The sequence below is a fragment of the Ambystoma mexicanum genome, chromosome 8 (genome assembly GCF_040938575.1).
Source record: "Ambystoma mexicanum isolate Mex_15411 chromosome 8, UKY_AmexF1_1, whole genome shotgun sequence".
Lineage (NCBI taxonomy): Eukaryota > Metazoa > Chordata > Amphibia > Caudata > Ambystomatidae > Ambystoma > Ambystoma mexicanum.
Window position 1 is genome coordinate 334,923,824 of NC_090929.1, and position 17,814 is coordinate 334,941,637.

At 44.1% G+C, this 17,814-nt stretch overlaps 1 protein-coding gene across 3 annotated transcripts in view; it reads right to left on the minus strand.

Moving 5' to 3' along the window:
* FBXW5 (F-box and WD repeat domain containing 5) overlaps positions 1–17,814 on the minus strand; it is a 168,313-nt gene that overhangs the window by 69,202 nt on the left and 81,297 nt on the right. For all 3 annotated transcript variants that reach the window (XM_069609772.1, XM_069609770.1, XM_069609771.1), the window contains exons 3-4: positions 17,413–17,570; positions 11,196–11,370 (exon numbers count right to left, since the gene is read on the minus strand). In XM_069609772.1, coding sequence (XP_069465873.1) covers positions 11,196–11,370; positions 17,413–17,570 — 333 coding nt within the window. The remainder of the gene's footprint in view (positions 1–11,195; positions 11,371–17,412; positions 17,571–17,814) is intronic.

Here is a 17,814-nt window from a genome sequence, read left to right on the forward strand (position 1 = left end):
GGCCGGTTGTGGCAGGGGTCACTCCTCCGGATGATACTCTTGACAGGAGACCCCAACATTCAAGAGATCACCACAATTACTGCCAAGATCGTTCAGAAAACCTTCCCATCCAGGGGTCGAGGAAGAGGACGCAGCTGGAGAGAGCAGCCAGATATCCAGAAAGCCAACAGGTCAGTGCAACCATAACAGCACCAGCGCCGCAGTCACCCATAGGGGGGAGATTAGCTCTCTTTGCGCAGGCTTGGGACTCCTTATCAGGGGATGCCTGGATTCGGGATGCAGCAAGAGGCTTGCGCCTAGAGCTCTTTGCTCAACCTTTCCAAGCTCATCATCCCGCACAAATAGTTATGTCAGAGGCAGACGCAGCAGCGCTAGACAGCAAGGTACTTCAGCTCCACCAGAAGCGGGCCATACGCCCAGGTTAGAGTCTGGGCGTTTTTTTCAGCCCCATATTTCTGGTTTGCAGAAAACAAAGTGTGTCCAGTGATAAATCTCAAGGCTTTGAACAACTTCATAATATACCGTCATTTCAAAATGGAGGGCATTCACATGCTCAGAGACCTCCTGAGGCCAGGCGACTGGTTGATTTGCCTAGACCTCAAGGACGCCTACCTGACAGTGCCCATTCATCAGGCTCACGTAAGTTACCTCAGGTTTACTTGGCAGGATCAGGACTGGGAATGTACGAGCTTGCCCTTCGGGCTCTCTTCGGCCCCCTGGTCATTTACCAAACTTCTACGGCCGGTTGTAGCTCACCACAGAGAAAAAGGTGTCAGACGGATTATAGATCTGGACAGCATCATTTTCATGGCTCAATCCCAGGCTCTGGTGCAACAACAGGCCCGTCTTGCCATAGATCTCTTGCACAACCTTGGTTTCCTCATCAATTGGGAGAAATCACTGCTCTGCCCCTCCAGGAACCTAGAATTCCTGGGATTTATTGGGTACACGCAAACCTCGCAACTCCGCCTGCCTACCGCCAAGATACACGTGACACGTCGGGAAATTCGCAGGCTTCTACAGAGGAACATGATCTCCCTCTGGGAGTTAGCGAGGATAATAGGCCTGATGTCCTCATCCATACAAGCAATATTTCCCGGCCCCCTTCACTCCTGGGAACTACAAAGGCTGAAAGGCTGAAAGGCCAACATCTCAGATGCAGCCTTTCCTACTCTAAACGTCTAACTCTATCGCCACAGGCAAGGACAGAGCTCATATGGTGGCTCACGCATATAGAGGCCTGGAACGGCAGGGCGATCTTCAGATCCGTCCCGGACATAATAATAGAGTCGGACTCCAGCCGCTCTGGCTGGGGAGCAAGATGCGGCACAGTGGCCATGACGGGAACGTGGTCCTCCCAGGAACTGGATATGCACATAAATTGCCTGGAACTCCTAGCAGGCTCCTTCGCCGTGCGATCTTTCGCCAGAGACAGAGTGAGTTGCTGTATTTTATTTGAGATGGACAACATTTCTGCAGTAAGATACATCAATCATCTGGGTGGCATTAGGTCAAGGCCGCTAGAGGAACTAGCCAAGGATTTTTGGCACTTCTGTCTGGAACACCACGTACATTTCCGTCACTGGAGAATATCTTCCAGGTCTCAATAACGTAGTCGCGGATTGGCACTCCCGTCACCCCACGGACTACAGCGATTGGAGACTCACAGAGAGATCTTCTGCCAGCTTCAACGAGTATGGGGCACCATGTCCAAAGATCTCTTTGCCTCTCGCCTCAACACCCAACATTCAGAATTTTACAGCTGGCGACCGAACCCAGCAGCCACAGCGACGGATGCATTCCTACAGCGGCGGACTGGGGGGGGTGGGGGGGTAGTTCTTTACGCCGCCCCCCCCCCTTCACCATGATAGCGAGGACCCTGGCGAAGGCCCGTCAGGAACAGGTGGAGCTGGTCCTCACAGCCCCGGTCTGGATATCTCAGACCTGGTATTCAGTTCTTCTGGAACTTCCCTCAGATTTTCCAATCCTTCTACCCCAGTCTCCAGATCTCCTAGCGGGTCCGCGGACCAACGCCACCCCATTCTCCTCAGTGAGTCATTAATTCTGGCGGCCTGGAGGATTTCAGGTCAAGATGGAGGGTCCCAGGCATCTCTCTCAAGGCAGTCAGTCTCGAACCTGGCACAGGAGTTCTTCAAGGGGGTTGTGTCTTCGTCCCCTGCGGTCGATTGTTCTCCGCAGCTGCAGGGTAGAACTGGTACTTACCGTTCTTTTCCCCATAACCGTGGACGTGTCTATTGATTTTTGCCCCGTTTTATTCTATGGCGAACTTTGTAACTTACTTGGAGTCTCGCCATCTTTAGCCTTTATGCATGTAGTGTACGTAGTACCGTGACGTGTATTTACATTTTACTGTAAGGAAAGGTTAAGGTGTAAACTGGCCACTATTTTTTGTACTGTATGTTAAATATCACTTATAGCACTTATTTTTACCCAGAAAGGATTCAATTTTATTTATTTGTAACGCACCATAGCCCGCAGGTATAAGGGCGCACATTTACATAGAGACATTTCACAGAATAACTGGAGAAGGAACATCAATGATCAGGGAGAGCCTTTATTCAAACAACAATGTTTTCAGGGATTTCCTGAATAGTAGTGGTTTTTCTTCCATACCCAGACTCATTGGAAGAGCATTCCATGTGTGAGCAGCTTGAAATGGGAACGGTCTGCCCTTACCTCTAGTTTCTTTAATGCGAGGGACAGACAGCAGTTGTGCCTTGTTGGATCGCAGGGATCTGCTGATTTTTGTGTTGCATCAGTGGTGGCGGCATTTCCATAAAGACATTTGTGAGTCAAAGAGAGAGTTTTAAAAATGGTATCTTTTTTTCAGTGGTAACCAGTGGAGTTCTTTCCGGAACATGGTAATATGTTCCCATCTAGGAATATTGCATATTACCCTGACAGCATCATTCTCGATAATCTGAAGTTTGTACACGTTTTTCCCCCTACTAGCTCCACTACGCAGCTCGAGACAAACGGATTGATCTAGCGCAGAACTTTTAGATGGTAGTGGGAATTCTTGTACTATGTTATTAACGTGTGCGTCAGAGTTAAGGGATGTTCCAGCACAGTACCGAGTGGCTTTACTCTGTCAATAAATGGAATGTCATCCAACTTGAAACTTGTGTATTCCTGACTGAGTTTGGCCCCTAACCGAAAATCATGAGCTTGTTTTCGAGCAGTTAAGGCACATCCAGTTGATGATCATCCATTCCCTGATGGATGTATAGATGGAGTTTAGATTTGCAGAGTCTGTAATGTAGTTCACACTTAGGTCCATTACTAGTTGGAAATCATTGGCATAGTTGGTGAAGTGTAGGCCCCTATTTTCATAGTGGCTTTATGCAGATGTTAAAAAGTGCCGGTGAAAGCCATGCCCCTTGGGAAACCCCATAGTTTATCGGAGCTGGTTCAGAGCAGGTGTTTCCTCAGCATATGTTGGATCTCCTGAAACTCAGGAAGGAATGGCATAGTCGGAGAAGCTCTCCCGTAGTTGCCAGAGTTTTTAACAGGTGTGTATGTTCTAACAAATCAAAAGCGGCTGAAAGATCCAATAGCATCTTGCTTTCATCCAGCATTTCCAACATTTGGGTCTGTAAGTCAAGAAGGGCACTTTCTGTCCCACGATTGCTCCTGAAAGATGATGCATCCAGGTGGTTCTTTAGATTCGATGCAGGGACTAGCTAAAATGTTCAACGAGAAAGATTCGTTTGTGATTGGTCTTCAGTTCGGCGCAACCTTGGGGTTGAGCTCTGGTTTCTTAACAAGGGGAGTTACGGCTACTTCCTTATTCTGCGTGTAAAAGAGGCACTGCTCCAGATAGGATTTTGGCAGGAGAGTATTTTACTCCCACTTTTTAGAATTGGAGCATAAATCCAATTTCAAGAGAGTAAAAATGAATTTCTTCCATCGCAAGAGAGTTAAAAAGTGTCTGAACTACCCAATTTGTGAGTAAAATTAAAACTGTTCGAAAACATTAGTGACAAAGAACTTGTCGATGCGTACTACCCAGCTTCATCTTCATTATACTTGGACACCAAAACTCTGTTAAGAGTTACTACAGATGCCATCTAGTTATATCATAAATCAAGTCCTTTACTCTACCAGCATCACTTCTCTGCCTCTCTGGCCTACTCTTGCTGCCTGGCAATACCGGCTTGACAGCCACTCCATGTTTTTGCTCCATCTCTCCTTCCCTTTGCTACTGTGTTTCCCCGGTCTCTCAGTTTCTGATGTTCTGCCTCTCACTCTTGCTATGCCACGTTTTTGAGGTCTGTTGCTCTGTCACTCTTCCTCTCTCATCTCTGCATTCTATTATTGCTGTGTCCCTCCTACATTGTTCTGTATCGGTTGATATAACTCCCCTTCCTCTCTCATGTCATTACTCTGGCTATATCCGTTTTTTCATGTTCTCTGTTGTGGTTGCTACTCCTTTTGATTATCTTTCTTGCACTGCCTCTTATGTTATTGGCCTGCCTTTCTGTAATCTGGATTTTCTATTTCCAGATCTCCCCATCTGCTGTTGATCTGCGTTTTCTTATTTTACTGTCTCTATATGTCTCTTTTGCTCAGCTTCTATCCCTCACTCCTATTGTGTGTGGGTCCTATTATTTATCTCGGTTTCCCTTCTCATTTCCTTTGTTGCCCTCTTATGTCGCTCATTGGTCTCTCTCTTCCTATTGCTCGAATTCCTTTTTTGGATTGTCTAATACGTTCTGTGTTCTTGCTGCCTCTCCCGCCACCCCTCACTTTGTTCTCCTGTATTGCTTAGGTTCAGAGTTGCTCTTTCTCTCCTTTTTGTCTTTTGACATAGCACTAAAATATTTAAAAAACTGAAAATGACTTTTCCATTTACAAATCCAGTGCAACTTTACCATTGGGAGCTCCTTTTTAGATGTGTGCAAACCTTCTTTTGGCCATTAGGCTGGGAATAATAGAGTTAGAGGCGCGTCTCACCAGATGCAGTACTTGCTTGAATGCAAATGCTTTACCAGCATTGTATGCCATTACAGGTACAAGAGCCCAGATGAGATGTGTGGTCTGACCCATTACAATATAACAGATGTGATTGGAGCGTGGATGGATGTGTGTGTCAGCCCTCATGGGATGTTTTCTGGCCATTACAGGAATAGCAGCCCTGATGAGTTGCGTGTATGTTCCGAGCCATTACAGGCCTGATGAGAGGGGATATATGTGATCACTGTGCCATATTTACTGCGACCACCAAAAATGCAGATTTTATATATTTTTTAAATCAACACTACATAAGGGGGAGACCCCCTGCAACTCCCTACATTCCTTATATACTGAACCCACCCCCCCACATATATATGGGGTTGAAATAAACATTTTTATTGGTTGCCGTAAAAAAGGCGCAGTAATGAGGTGTGTTCTGAATCACTGAATATTTAGTAGTCCTTTTGATAAGTCGAAAGCTAAGTCAGCTTTGTTACAATTTAATGTTACCTGCATCTTAAACACATACCTCTAATGCAGACGGATTAGCTCACCTATCAACAGGATTTGAACTAACAGGTTACACAATGATCTCTGCAGCAGGGTTACTGACCAACTGAGCTACATTTCCCAACAAGCTGTTGACTTGGAAAGGCACATAGGGTTAGGGCACTGGCAGTTCCATGTGAGGCTTGCCTTACATAACCGACCTGTCAAAACGTCTCAGCCCGTTTGGACTATCCTACATTGAGTCATTAGATTCATAATAAGGCTTTGAAATGTGTTCGATTTTTGGTAGTGGGACTCAGTAATGTGACATGGGAGAAGCAGAAGTTTTGAAAAGCACAAGGCAGAGTAGGAGGGATTGAAGTATATGACAGCACTGCGATCTTCTCACCATGTCCACCAGTGTGCATTACACCAGCTCAGGAGGCTGGTGGGAAGGATCTACGTGAAAATACCAAATTTTCTATTGCGAGGTCGAAAATCCTGCATGTAAAACACCACATTTTCGGTATTTTTTTTAAGTGGGAGGAGACCGTTCGCAGCACACGTCCTCCACACCCACCCACTTAATTACCCCTACCCAACGCTCCTCCCCCTCTATTCTTTGGGGGACATTTTTTGTTTTACATGCAAGGTTTTCTACATCGCAGTAATGGGATTCAGAGATTTTGTAGTGAAACCCGTGGGAAGAGCTCAGATACTGTTCTTGCTCAGTACTTTAGCTCGCTGCAGAAAATGCCAACACATGTTCGTGCTTTGTCATTACAGCAGCTCTTTCAAGAACTTCAGGTACTGTCCCAAAACATAGCAGTCCTGCTAAGAAATGTGGGCATGATGCAATTAGCTCTGCTGTGAATAACTGGCATGACATGCGTATAGCAACTCTGCTGATAAATCAGGCTACTTTGCCTGAATATATATAGCAGTCCTGTTCAGAGGTACCAGTACAATCTGTGCCACTGAAAACATATACAGTACTGCTTCTGCCTGCATCCATTATACCCGCTTGCGGTGGGAGGGTGGTCAGAAAGGGAGTTAAAGAAAAGTTCAGACTACATGCCCAGCTATTTCTTGCTCTCCAAGACAACAAACTATGTACAGTGCCCTTTCATGCATGCACATGGACACATACAAGCTTAAGATTTAAACACATCTTCATATAGAACATCAAAAGCTTTTCCTTCTCACAAATGCCAAACAACTGCTTGCTTGGAGGCTCTTCTAAAACTTCGAGACATCAAACGCAATTGATGTGCTTCTGTGATGAAAAGAAAAATTATGAAATGCCTGTGATGCTGCAACTCCGCTGTCTCTTTTAAACCATTTTCATTTTACACAATACTACTTGTGTCCTAATACTACTTGTGTCCTAAAGCAATGTAAAAAGCATGATTATGATTCAAAATGCTTCAATAACACTGTAACCTGCAAAATGCAGGCTGTTGAACAAAGTGAACAAAACACAAATTCCCTTCTACATTACTTAAAGTATTATCTTGTTAGAATTATTAACAGAATGTTAAAAAAGATAGACCAGGAACTGTGTCAATTGCTAAAGTAAAGAGTGGGTTTGCAAGCTGCTGCTGGCCAGCCTGCCTCCAGTGACCTCCACGATGTATGGGGATGCTGCTATAAATAGCCTGTGTAAGATGTACACAAAGAAGAATTGAAAGGGCCGTATTGACAGGATTTCTGTGCATAAAAAGGCCCAATACGTACCTTATCGGGAGGGCTGAGGGGAGAAGATTTTAATTTTGGTTAGCATGATCTTGGTTCGTATAAGGTCTCCCGGACAGGATTTGGAGCGTATATTAGCTAATATTTTCTCAATTTCTTCAAGTGAGATTGAAGGAAAATATTGGAGTCATATTTTCCTTTGACTATCATCAGGATTTTGTTGAAGGGACTCTACCGTGTTATTCTAACAGTTTTTAATCTTGTTGCAGGCTGACAGTACTTTATCCAAAAAGGCTTTTTGAAAGTTGTCACAATCAGATTTCTCAGGGACAGAAGGGTGGCACAGGGCGTTTGCTGTTCCCATTTTCTGTAGATTTCAAAAAGCGTCTTAGTACTATTGCTTGTGTTCTCAATTTTCTCATTACAAAAGTGCCTTTTTGTGTGGAGAATTCTGAGTTGGTACGTTTTTTCCTGACATTTCAATTCTTTCCGTTTTCTGTGTTTTTGTTTTTCAACCAGGCTTGTTCTGCCCGTCGTTTGGCTTTTTTTTAAGGTACTTAAATCTGGGGTAATCCAGTTTTGTTTGTCCAGACGATCACGCAGTCTTTGATCTAAGAGGGACACTTATCTAAAAGTGTGGAACTATGCAGTTTGTAGATTTCTGCCAGTTTGCATGGGTGGTCCTGATCAGAGGAGGGCGATCATGATAGATTGAAGGCAGTTTTCTAAGTCAGCATCTTTTAGTTTATTCAAATTTCTAATTTTTTTTTTTTTTTTGGAGGGCGTTGAAAAGGGCCTGATTTTTTCCAGTCGTTTTAGCACACAGTGTATGATCGAGTGGTCGGACCAAATGCATGCTTTACTTTCAATATTGTCTATACTGATGTTACGTGTCGTCACCCAATCTAGTGTGTGCCCTTTTATGCTAGTAGGAACTTGATTTTGAATTAGAATGCCCATGTTGGTAAGGTGTTGTTCCAACTCGATAGTATCTTGGTCCTTTGTGTCCCCTTTCCATTAGTTTAGGTCCCCCAGAAAAAACGTGGAGCAATTGGGTCGACTAAAGGAGGTTGAATTAGCTCCTCATTAAAGGAGGGCATGTCAGAGGGAGGGCAACAGAATAAAGTTGACACTTTATTATTAGGAGTCATTTTTATATGGATAATTTCACATTCTGCGCAGCCTATGTTTGTCTCAAAGAGAGGAGGCTCTTCTTTGTTTATAATTGCATCCCCGCACCCATGACCCTTCTGAAAAAAAAATCACCTGAAGATGCTATATCCCTGGGGAGTTGTTAGGTCTATGCTTGGGCCATTTCCCTCTTGTAACCAGGTCTCCGTGATACAAATAATGTCTATCTTGTTATCTACAATGTAGTCATGTATCTCAAATGCGTGTTTTGGCAGCGAGCTGGTGTTTAGCAGGGATATCTTCAATGGTTGGGAGATGGTACCTACGGTGCTTTCCTTTAGCCCCACAGGACTTTGTGTAATGTTAATGTAGCTTAGTTCTCCATTACCACGCACCGGCAATGAAAAGGCGTGCTCCAGGATATCACCCTCAACAACATTTTTGCATTGCGTAACTGAGGGTGGGAGATCCCTTCCCTGATGGGATTAATTTCTGCTCTTATGGAATTATTCAGGGATGTAGGCGTCAGAGGTTTGTTGTTTTCCTCTATGGCGGGGCAAACATTGTGGTTGGTGCTAGGAGGTGCGTGAATTGACATTCCCTTGGTATTGTCATCAGTATTAAGGTTGTTAGGGGCTGTATATTTGTAATTTGTTACTAAAGTGCATATTTTCAGTATTCCAGTGAGCTGTGTTTTTTTTGTTAACTTTGAGAACCAATTGTACACAACCAGCCCTCAACCCTCATTTTAGCCTGACTGCTCTGCCACAAGCTACCTACTGTATAGAGGTTTGGTTTTACCTTTTAGGTCTGAACACAGTCCCCACCTTTAGGTTAGAAGTAATTTAAGTGGTGCTCTATAGCGCCAGTCTGCCACTATTGGTGGCCTCGCTGTGCATGGCTCTGTAAGAAAAAAGGGGTGTGGGATTCATCAGTGGCACAGGCAGATGCGAAACCAGTGATGTTGATGGGTGCAGGTTGGAAGTACCTGGTTCCCAATTGCCAATCTGCTTGGGAGTATGTTATCTACAGGGAAGAAACCAAGATCCAATAGACCACATCACTTTAGGTCCGATTAGATACCAATTTATTTTATAATTGTTCATTTGATGTGGAAGATCGTGACAGGGCTAAAGAGGAGAGCTTAGTCGTGGCTCGGTTACTGTTGATGTGCTAACGGCTAGGCCTGTGGCAGCGGTCTGTGTGGGGTATGTGTTCATAGTGTAAAGTAGTTGGAGATCTTAGACGGGAGACGTTTAGTCAGGGGATGGGGGAGCGGGCGGGGAAGAGTAGGTTAAACAAAGCAAAACAATCTGCAGCCCGGAACCTCCACCACTAGCCTCTTACATACGGTTCCCATTTAACTAGCTCACTCTGCCCCTTGCACAATCAATCGTGCGCGGTTACATTGCAACAAAAGCAAGCATCTGCGAGTTGGTAGATAATGGGGAAAGGGCAGTCTATAAACTCCAGTCAATTTCCATAAGATACAGCAAGCGTTATGGGAGGCAAGAACATTTGGTTACACAGCCCTCACCAGAGGGTTGGACGAAGGAATCAATGACAATTCCCTACATGAATTTATGGTATTACCGTAGAATTCCACAATCCGCATCTACTACACCCAGACCATTGGGTAGACATCAACAGGCATATGAACATTTTCATCAACTCATAGATTCACTAAACAAGATCTCTCCAGTTCAACCATTCCCACCGACGGGCATGTTAAATGGATACACCTTTGACTCTGGCCTAGCGACTGGCCAAGAGCGACAATGAACCTTGACATTTTGAATGCTACACATTTATATTTTGGGGATGCTGGGCCCATAGGTGTCCCGTTTTTTCAACTATTACCAAAGACATAGATACAGTGCCACTGATGCCTGGAAGGGTTCCTTATGGCAACAGATCAACAAAAAAAGCCCATACGCCATAGTATAAACATCACTACTCCACGGGATGAAACACTCCCACCTCCCACTTTATTATTTCAGAACAGTGGTCCAGGCCCTGGTAATCTCACACCTCCCTCCACCCCTCCCCCCCCCCAAACACAGTTACATCTGTTCAACACAATTTTGCACAACAGGTACTAAAATCTTTAACCACACCCTCCCCATTCTAAGAGAAGTACACTATGCATCTCAGCTAGGATACTCAACTGCCTCCATCACAAAAGGCAACTGGTGCATGCAAAGCAGCCTACCTAGCACCCCTTTACGAGCCTGATCACTGTGAGGCCAACCCAGTCACAATCAGGACGATTTCACCTGTCCTGCAGTTAAGGAAGGAACCCGTTTTTCCGGAAATACCTCTAGGTCACGTAGGACCAGATGCTCCTAGGTCATGGGTCTGCAACCTGCGACTCTACAGATGTTTGGAACTACAACTCCCATGATGCCTTAGTATGGACTATACTGGCTAGGGCCGATGGGGGGTAGCCCAAAACATCTGGAGAGCCAAGGGTTGCAGACCTCAGTCCTAGGTATATACCCAACCTCTGCATTATAGAATGTCGAAGCTACTACCTCCCCTTCCACCAACTTCCGTTAACCCCATATTACTTGTACAGCTAGGTTTGGGATGCAGGACCCCATATATAAATATTGATGTGCATGTTCCAGAACATCTGCAAATGCCATATGCTGATTTACCACTAGTTACTCCCTCTGCTGCAACAATATAGGTTTTTTTCAAAACGAATCCCAACCATATCAATTCAGCATACAAGGATCTCCTGAAAGATTGCCCCAAAATAAATAGCGACTAAATGCCTTTAGCCAGTTGAACTTGCATTTTTTTAATCCTCATGTCAACAGTAATCTGACTTAGTTTCCAAAGAAAACGCAAGAAATGTGCTTCATAAATACAATGGAAAACTAAAGCATATGCCTTACCTAAACTAATGACGGCAATCTCGCCTGAGGAGGAGTTGTGAGGCCCAACAAAGACCCCTGACACAAGCAGGAGTGAGTCATCCAAGTTGAACTGAGAGAACTGTGTGTAGCTCCAGTTGTAGGGCTTCATGTTGGAGCTGTGCCGTAGTGAAATCGACCGCTCATTGTTCCAAATCTGAAAGACATAAGAAAATAATTATTTTTCCAGGCTAATCATTTATGGGGTCATTATGTGTGTGTGGGCTGCATATGCATATCTTTCCTCATACATTATTGGATCCTATCTGGCATAATCCCTATATGTATAGCATAACATTCCACTCATAGATCCAGTGAATGCCAAAATACTTTTCAGTACAGTATATTATTAAATGAATTAAAATATGTGCTGTGGCCCTCACTGAAAATATTAACTCTGCCCCTTAAACTCCCAGATATAGACTAGCAAGAATGGCGTGCCTAGTGGCACTTACTGCAGTTCCTCTGAAGCATTAGGAGTGAAGATCAATCTCTTTTCCTCCACAAGGGTGTGGGTTCCAGTTATGAAAGAGGTCAGCATAATGGAGAACTAAGATTATAGGCAAGTAACGTTTCCTTCTACATAACGAAATCTCCATTGCTTTTCAAGATGCAGCAGGAAAGGATGGGAACAACTGTGGCAACATGCTCCCAGATTTCCGTAAAACACACTCCAATAAATAAAATAGTTGCGTTCTAATGGGTAAGGTGCTAACTTATCATTACAAAGACCATGGCTAAATCATTACCTCCCTCTACAGTATTCTTTCTAGTATTGCAACAATTACAGATCCATTCACATGCCCCCCAAACCTCTGCCAACCCCAATACTGCCATCTCAGCCTAGCTCTCTGCAGTTCAGCCCCAACAAGACATCACATACCATACACTGTAGTATTTATAGTGCCTTATGTCCACCAAGACCATGCTACAAGAAAATGTAAAGCACTCATATTACTGGCATACTTGCCAGTGGCAGCTATCAACATTATAAACTAAACTAAAATAATTAAATGAAAATGGTCCCGCTTGCAAGCCTGATCTGGAGTCCAAATTAAGTCTTCAAAAGGGGTAAGTGGGTCACCAGTTCACAATTTGATAGACATTTCTAATCGGAAAATGGCAAGCAAACACACAAACACCCATGCGTTCCACTGAATGCCCTCTAGTTTTACCAGGTAAAGTACCATTGGCCTTTTCATGGACACGATCAAATTCAGCAAACTATCCATTTAGGAATCGACTGTTTGCAAGCAGGTAACATGCATTTGTTGTTACATATCAATGAGCTCTGTAGAAGTTCAGATATGTTCACTTTTCTCCAGATAACACCCGAGCATCCTTTCAACATCAAGAGTATGTAGGATCTGCTGAGCATTAATAATTGGGTTTAACGAAAAAGGCTGACAAGATACATTTCATATGTATTTTAAATAGGGTTTAGCTCAGGGGTAGAAGGTGATATTCTAGCGTGAGGGAATACTTTACAGAGGCATAGATCGGTTTGATGAGGAGCTCAAAGCTATGTATCCTGTGTTGCTCAGTAAGTAGGAGCTACCAAGGGGGAATGAGGAGCTAGTATATGTTGTGTCACAAATTGTACTCCTAAATGAGATTCAAACTATAACTTTTTGTCCAATTTAAAAGCCCATTTGGCATCAAAGGTATTCTTGCGGCACCCACATGCTCATTTATACATATTTGTAAATGCACAGTGCCTATCACATAGGTATATCTGTATGGCCCCGGTTGGCATGGTCAAATGTAGCTCTTGGTAGGCGGTTGTGTCAAGCCAACCAGGTTCTCCTATAGTCTATTCAAGAGCTAAATATCTCCCAGCAAGATCAAACCTGCAGAGATCTCTGTAAGGTACTCCATGTTTCAAGTCTAGTGTGCAGGTGCAAGTAGACCTAGAGGTCTTTGGTAAGGTTCTTCCAAAGTATCCAGAACAGGAAGCAGGCCCCACTGAACTAGGAGACAAAAGGGAAGCGCAAGGGACACTCAAGAGCCCTGGGACTGGACTTCTGATCCTCTTCAGAGAGGGAACTTCATTGAGGTTGTGAGACCAAGGATTGTGAGACCTGGAAGACGTTATCTTGTGGGTGTTATTGAACTCTGTATTGCTAAACCCAGGGAGAGGTTGTCCTGTGTGAAGCATTACAGAGCAGAAGGAAAATTTAGCCTGTTGGTATTATGTAATATTGCACATTTGGGGATAAGGAAAGGTTGTATTGACTTCAGTACTTTTTTCCAGGTTTAAGCCATACCATTGGGTTTCAGTTATATTTCATCATTCATTTGACCCCCCCAACCAGCATATATCCATTATAAAGCCCATTTGAAATAGAAAAATATATAACAGCTGAGTCCAGGAGAAATCAACCTGCCCAAACTAAGACGGGCCAATTTACGTCTAAAGCCTTTCATTATGGCTTATTGGCTCAGTCTATCCAAATGTCACATGGAGACAGCAGAGGGTTGCCAGGGCCTTCCCCACACTCCCTTGGATATTGATGTAGTCCGTGAACCCCCTAAATCCTGTGCATTCCCGTGCATAGCCATTCATTGCGTCCTGAGATCATTGAACAAAGACCAGACCGGCTCAGAAAAAAAACAAAAACTCTTTCCAACCCAGTAGACCCCTGCTGTCAAGGTTATCCTGGTCAAGCATCACCAGAGAGACTAGAGGGTGGACATGACATCAGATTAAATGGGAGCAGACCTCCCTGATGTCATAAGCAGCCCATTTAGCAGCGGACCCCAGTGGTTTAACTCCACAGAGAGGAAAACCCTAGTTGGACCTTCAACCTAAGGGCCAAAATGTAAACACAGACGAACGCTACCCATGGCATTACACCACCCAAGAGGATGTATTCTTGCTGACGGATGAACCGGGAATGGGACAGAAGGACCCCCCCCCCCCCCAAGGCTATTGCTCAATGTCATCAAAACTATGTCGAATAAACTGGTCAATGGCAAGTTGGGACAGCTAAAGGAAATGTCAGGCCACTCCAACGTCAGTATTGCAGATTTGATCAATCAGGGATGATCCTGAGGTCTTTGACCAAATTGCAGCAACAACCAAATGGGAGAAGGAATGTTGGGTTCAGTTCACTGCAGTACTATTGACTGGAGGTTTACAAGTAGCATTCCAAGTTCTTAATGCAGATGGACAGACCTTGTGAAAAGTGATGTTGGAAATGGTGGGCTATAATTAACAGTATCATAGCTGTGATTAATCGGATTAGATCATCACTCCTTTCCCTGAGAGGACCTCCCCCCTATGTGGGCAGGGTACGGCAGCCACTTTCTAGACATCCTGACCCTGGGGCCGGCTATATGAGGGAGGACCACCTGGGGATTGGAGTGATTCTCAGGGTGCCCAGATGAAATAGTTTGAGAAAACCACATGCTCCCCATTCCCTTCCAGGGATGTTTCCTTAATCTCCCATGCCTTAATGGCATATTGTTACATTCATCCCCAAACCCACATTAGGAAGAATATGTTGACAGCTACGACCAGGAAGAGGCAGAAAGTAGTGAGCATCACTTCCCAGAAGGCTCAATATCCATGTTCTTGAAGCCATTCAGAAAGCAATTCCATAATCACCGACACGAGCAAGAAAAACGGAGTAATGAGGATCATGAACACCAGGTGACCAACGCCGCAGTATAGTTTTTAGCAAATGATTACGCAAGCTGGGAAGTTCAAAAACAGCCCGGCTACAGCAGATTATTAGAAGGAGAGGGGAGAGCTGCTGATGCCGAAATTCCTTGTAATCTGTAATACTGTTGAGCACCATGCTTAAGGCAAGCACGCTGTGGCAGGCGGCCTGAAGGTGAATCCGACACAGGAATGGAGAAACCAGGATGCAAGCAGTCCGCTGCTGAAAGAGCAGCAGGACCACTGCACCACCAAGGCCGACACGACGAGAGTGCAACACTTGATGGGGCATATAAGAATCCAGTATGCGGAAGCAGGAGACAACAAGTACATTCTGGGAAGGAAAAATGGTTAGAGGGGCCGATTCGTATATGTCGCTCTGCAGAAGAAATAGAAACAATGAGTGAACCTAAAAGGAATAAGTGGGTTAGCAGGAGGCCAAATAAAGCAAATCACTTCTTGAGAACACCACCCAAGAGAAACAGCACCATTACTAAAGAAGTGAGAATATTAGCAAAGCAAGTTATCTGTGGGTTATTAAACTCCAAGCTAAAAGAAAGAGTGAGTCGTATTGTCCTGGCAAACGCAGTTAAGTATCTTCATAACAAAGTGTTTGTGTAATCAAGACCTGGCAGGAAAGTATAGCAGTTGAAGATTTATGTTTATATAAGTCCTGGTAGGAAAGTGCACCAGGTGAAGTGAAAGTTAGGCATTTGTGTGACAAGGCCTGGCTGGAAGAGTATCCCAGGTGAAGAACAAATATCTATTGTAAGGAGCTTAAAGGAAGGCCATGTCCTTGAAATAATGAACTATTGGCAAACTGTACAGCGAAAGGTGAAGGAAAGGGTGGGGGAGGGAGATGATCCCCCAAGAGAAGTAAATATACCAAGGGAGAGAGAGTACTCCTCTTGGAACATAATTGGTGAAAATTGATACAAGGAAATTGGGGAAGGAAGCTGATCCCTACAACTCTGAACATTGTTCATTGGAAACCCTTTTGTTGGATTGAAACTTTTCTGTTGAACTTAAACATTTCAGCACTTGGAAAACACAAGAGTCAATACCCTTACACATTGGCGTTTAAGAGTGTGAGGGTCAGAATAGGATTACGGACACAGGACAGACCTTTTGTTTGGACACTTCGACACTGAACAGATTCATTAGTTTTGGTTGAGGTGGGGAAATTCCTCCTAGATAAGGGATAGTGAGGTATTTTCCAACCCCCATTTTGTTAATAAAGGTTTGTACCCACAAACATGTCTCCTCTGTTTCTGCATCTTATTCCTGGCTCCTCACATAGCCAACAGTTATGAGAAGTACGTCTTATCTCAAGAGTCCACTCAATGGTTAACATTTACATCAACAATGAATCAGGAAGTTGCCTACAGAAGAAGCAACAGACCAATTTATCAGAGAAATTCATAAACTCACTACCCATAACCTAAAAATGAACCATTGAGCATCTTCATCAACCAACCGTGGAGATGGCCATCTAGACGCCCACAGACCATCAACGTGTATAACAATAGAGACCAGTGGGAGCTGAAAAAACCCTCCTTTGTCCCAGTACCATAGAAAATATTGATCTCGAGTCTTGCTACTTTCCAACCAACTCTGGAAGTCTTGTCTAAAACAGATACCCATGGCTTGCAGAGTGCATGGGTTGCAGTTATGCACGGGTTAGACTGACATATCGGGATTGTCCAATTTCCTCTGGCACAGAATACATGGACTAACGTTATTGTGTGCAGGTAAATACAGATGAGGCTGAGAACTCTGGACTAACAATTGAGTGGGCTGAGAAGTCAAGGGAAAAGGAGAGAAAACCTGCCTCCCCTTTTAACTTGGAACAACTGGTGGCGTCACTACTACACCAGTGGCGGCACTCCTGATTGTCAGGCGTCAAGTCTGACTTCATATTTGTAAAGATGTAAATAATGGCATCAGGCTCTCTGTGTATGTCCTCCTCCAGCCCCAGCTCCTATTTTATGTTCCGACACTTACCCCTTCACCACCCAGTATATATCATTCAATCCAACAATACTCTTATGTAAAGGCACCTTAGCTTAGGTCTGCCTCTGCTATTGTCTACTTTGTTCAAAAGACACAGTAGTCTTAAATAAAGACAAATACTTCATGTATCCGGAAAAGCTCATCTTTCAGCAGGTGGTATTGGTGACCTACGCGTATGTGGATTCATCTCAAGGCACAACTAAACTTAACAGTTTCAGAGAGAAATTCCAGTCATGCAGAACTCCGTAGGAGGTCCTCCTGCATATTACCACCCCTAGGGGGACTATTGTGTAGTGCCCTCACCTCCCTAGCCTCATAGGAAAGGGTTACCCCTGGGGAGAAGTGACAAGACCTGGTTAATTGTCAAAGCACCTACAAAATGAAATTGCCTGTGTTTTTTGAACATGCAGCAATTCAGTATAGTGTTCCATTCAAACAAAGGACAATGACTCAGATGAGCTAGCAACTTGAAAGTCCTCAGTCCTTTATTAATACTATAGGCGCTCCCCGGTCATCCCTTACCTTGATGGTGCAGTCTTTGGAGCAGGAAGCAAAGAGCAGCCCATTGTGAGAGAAGCTGAGATGCAGCACCTGGTCACTGTGCTCCCTCAGGGTCTGGACTTCAACACATGGAATGGTGTCATAGAGGCGTTGGAATTCCTCATGCCAGGAACTGGCAGCTGTAAGACATCAAGATTTATACCGTGAAAACACATGATACAAGATTCAAACAATTTTAATGATTTTGGTAAATGACTGAATACGAATTATAATAAGAACATTTTACTGTAAAAATATACTCTACTTTGACCAGGAATCGCTTTGTTACATATCTCTCAAATGACCCAATAACAGATTTCTTTCTTTATCCTACAAAATAAGCATGCAGGTCAACATTTGTAGACGAGAAACAAAAAAATAAGA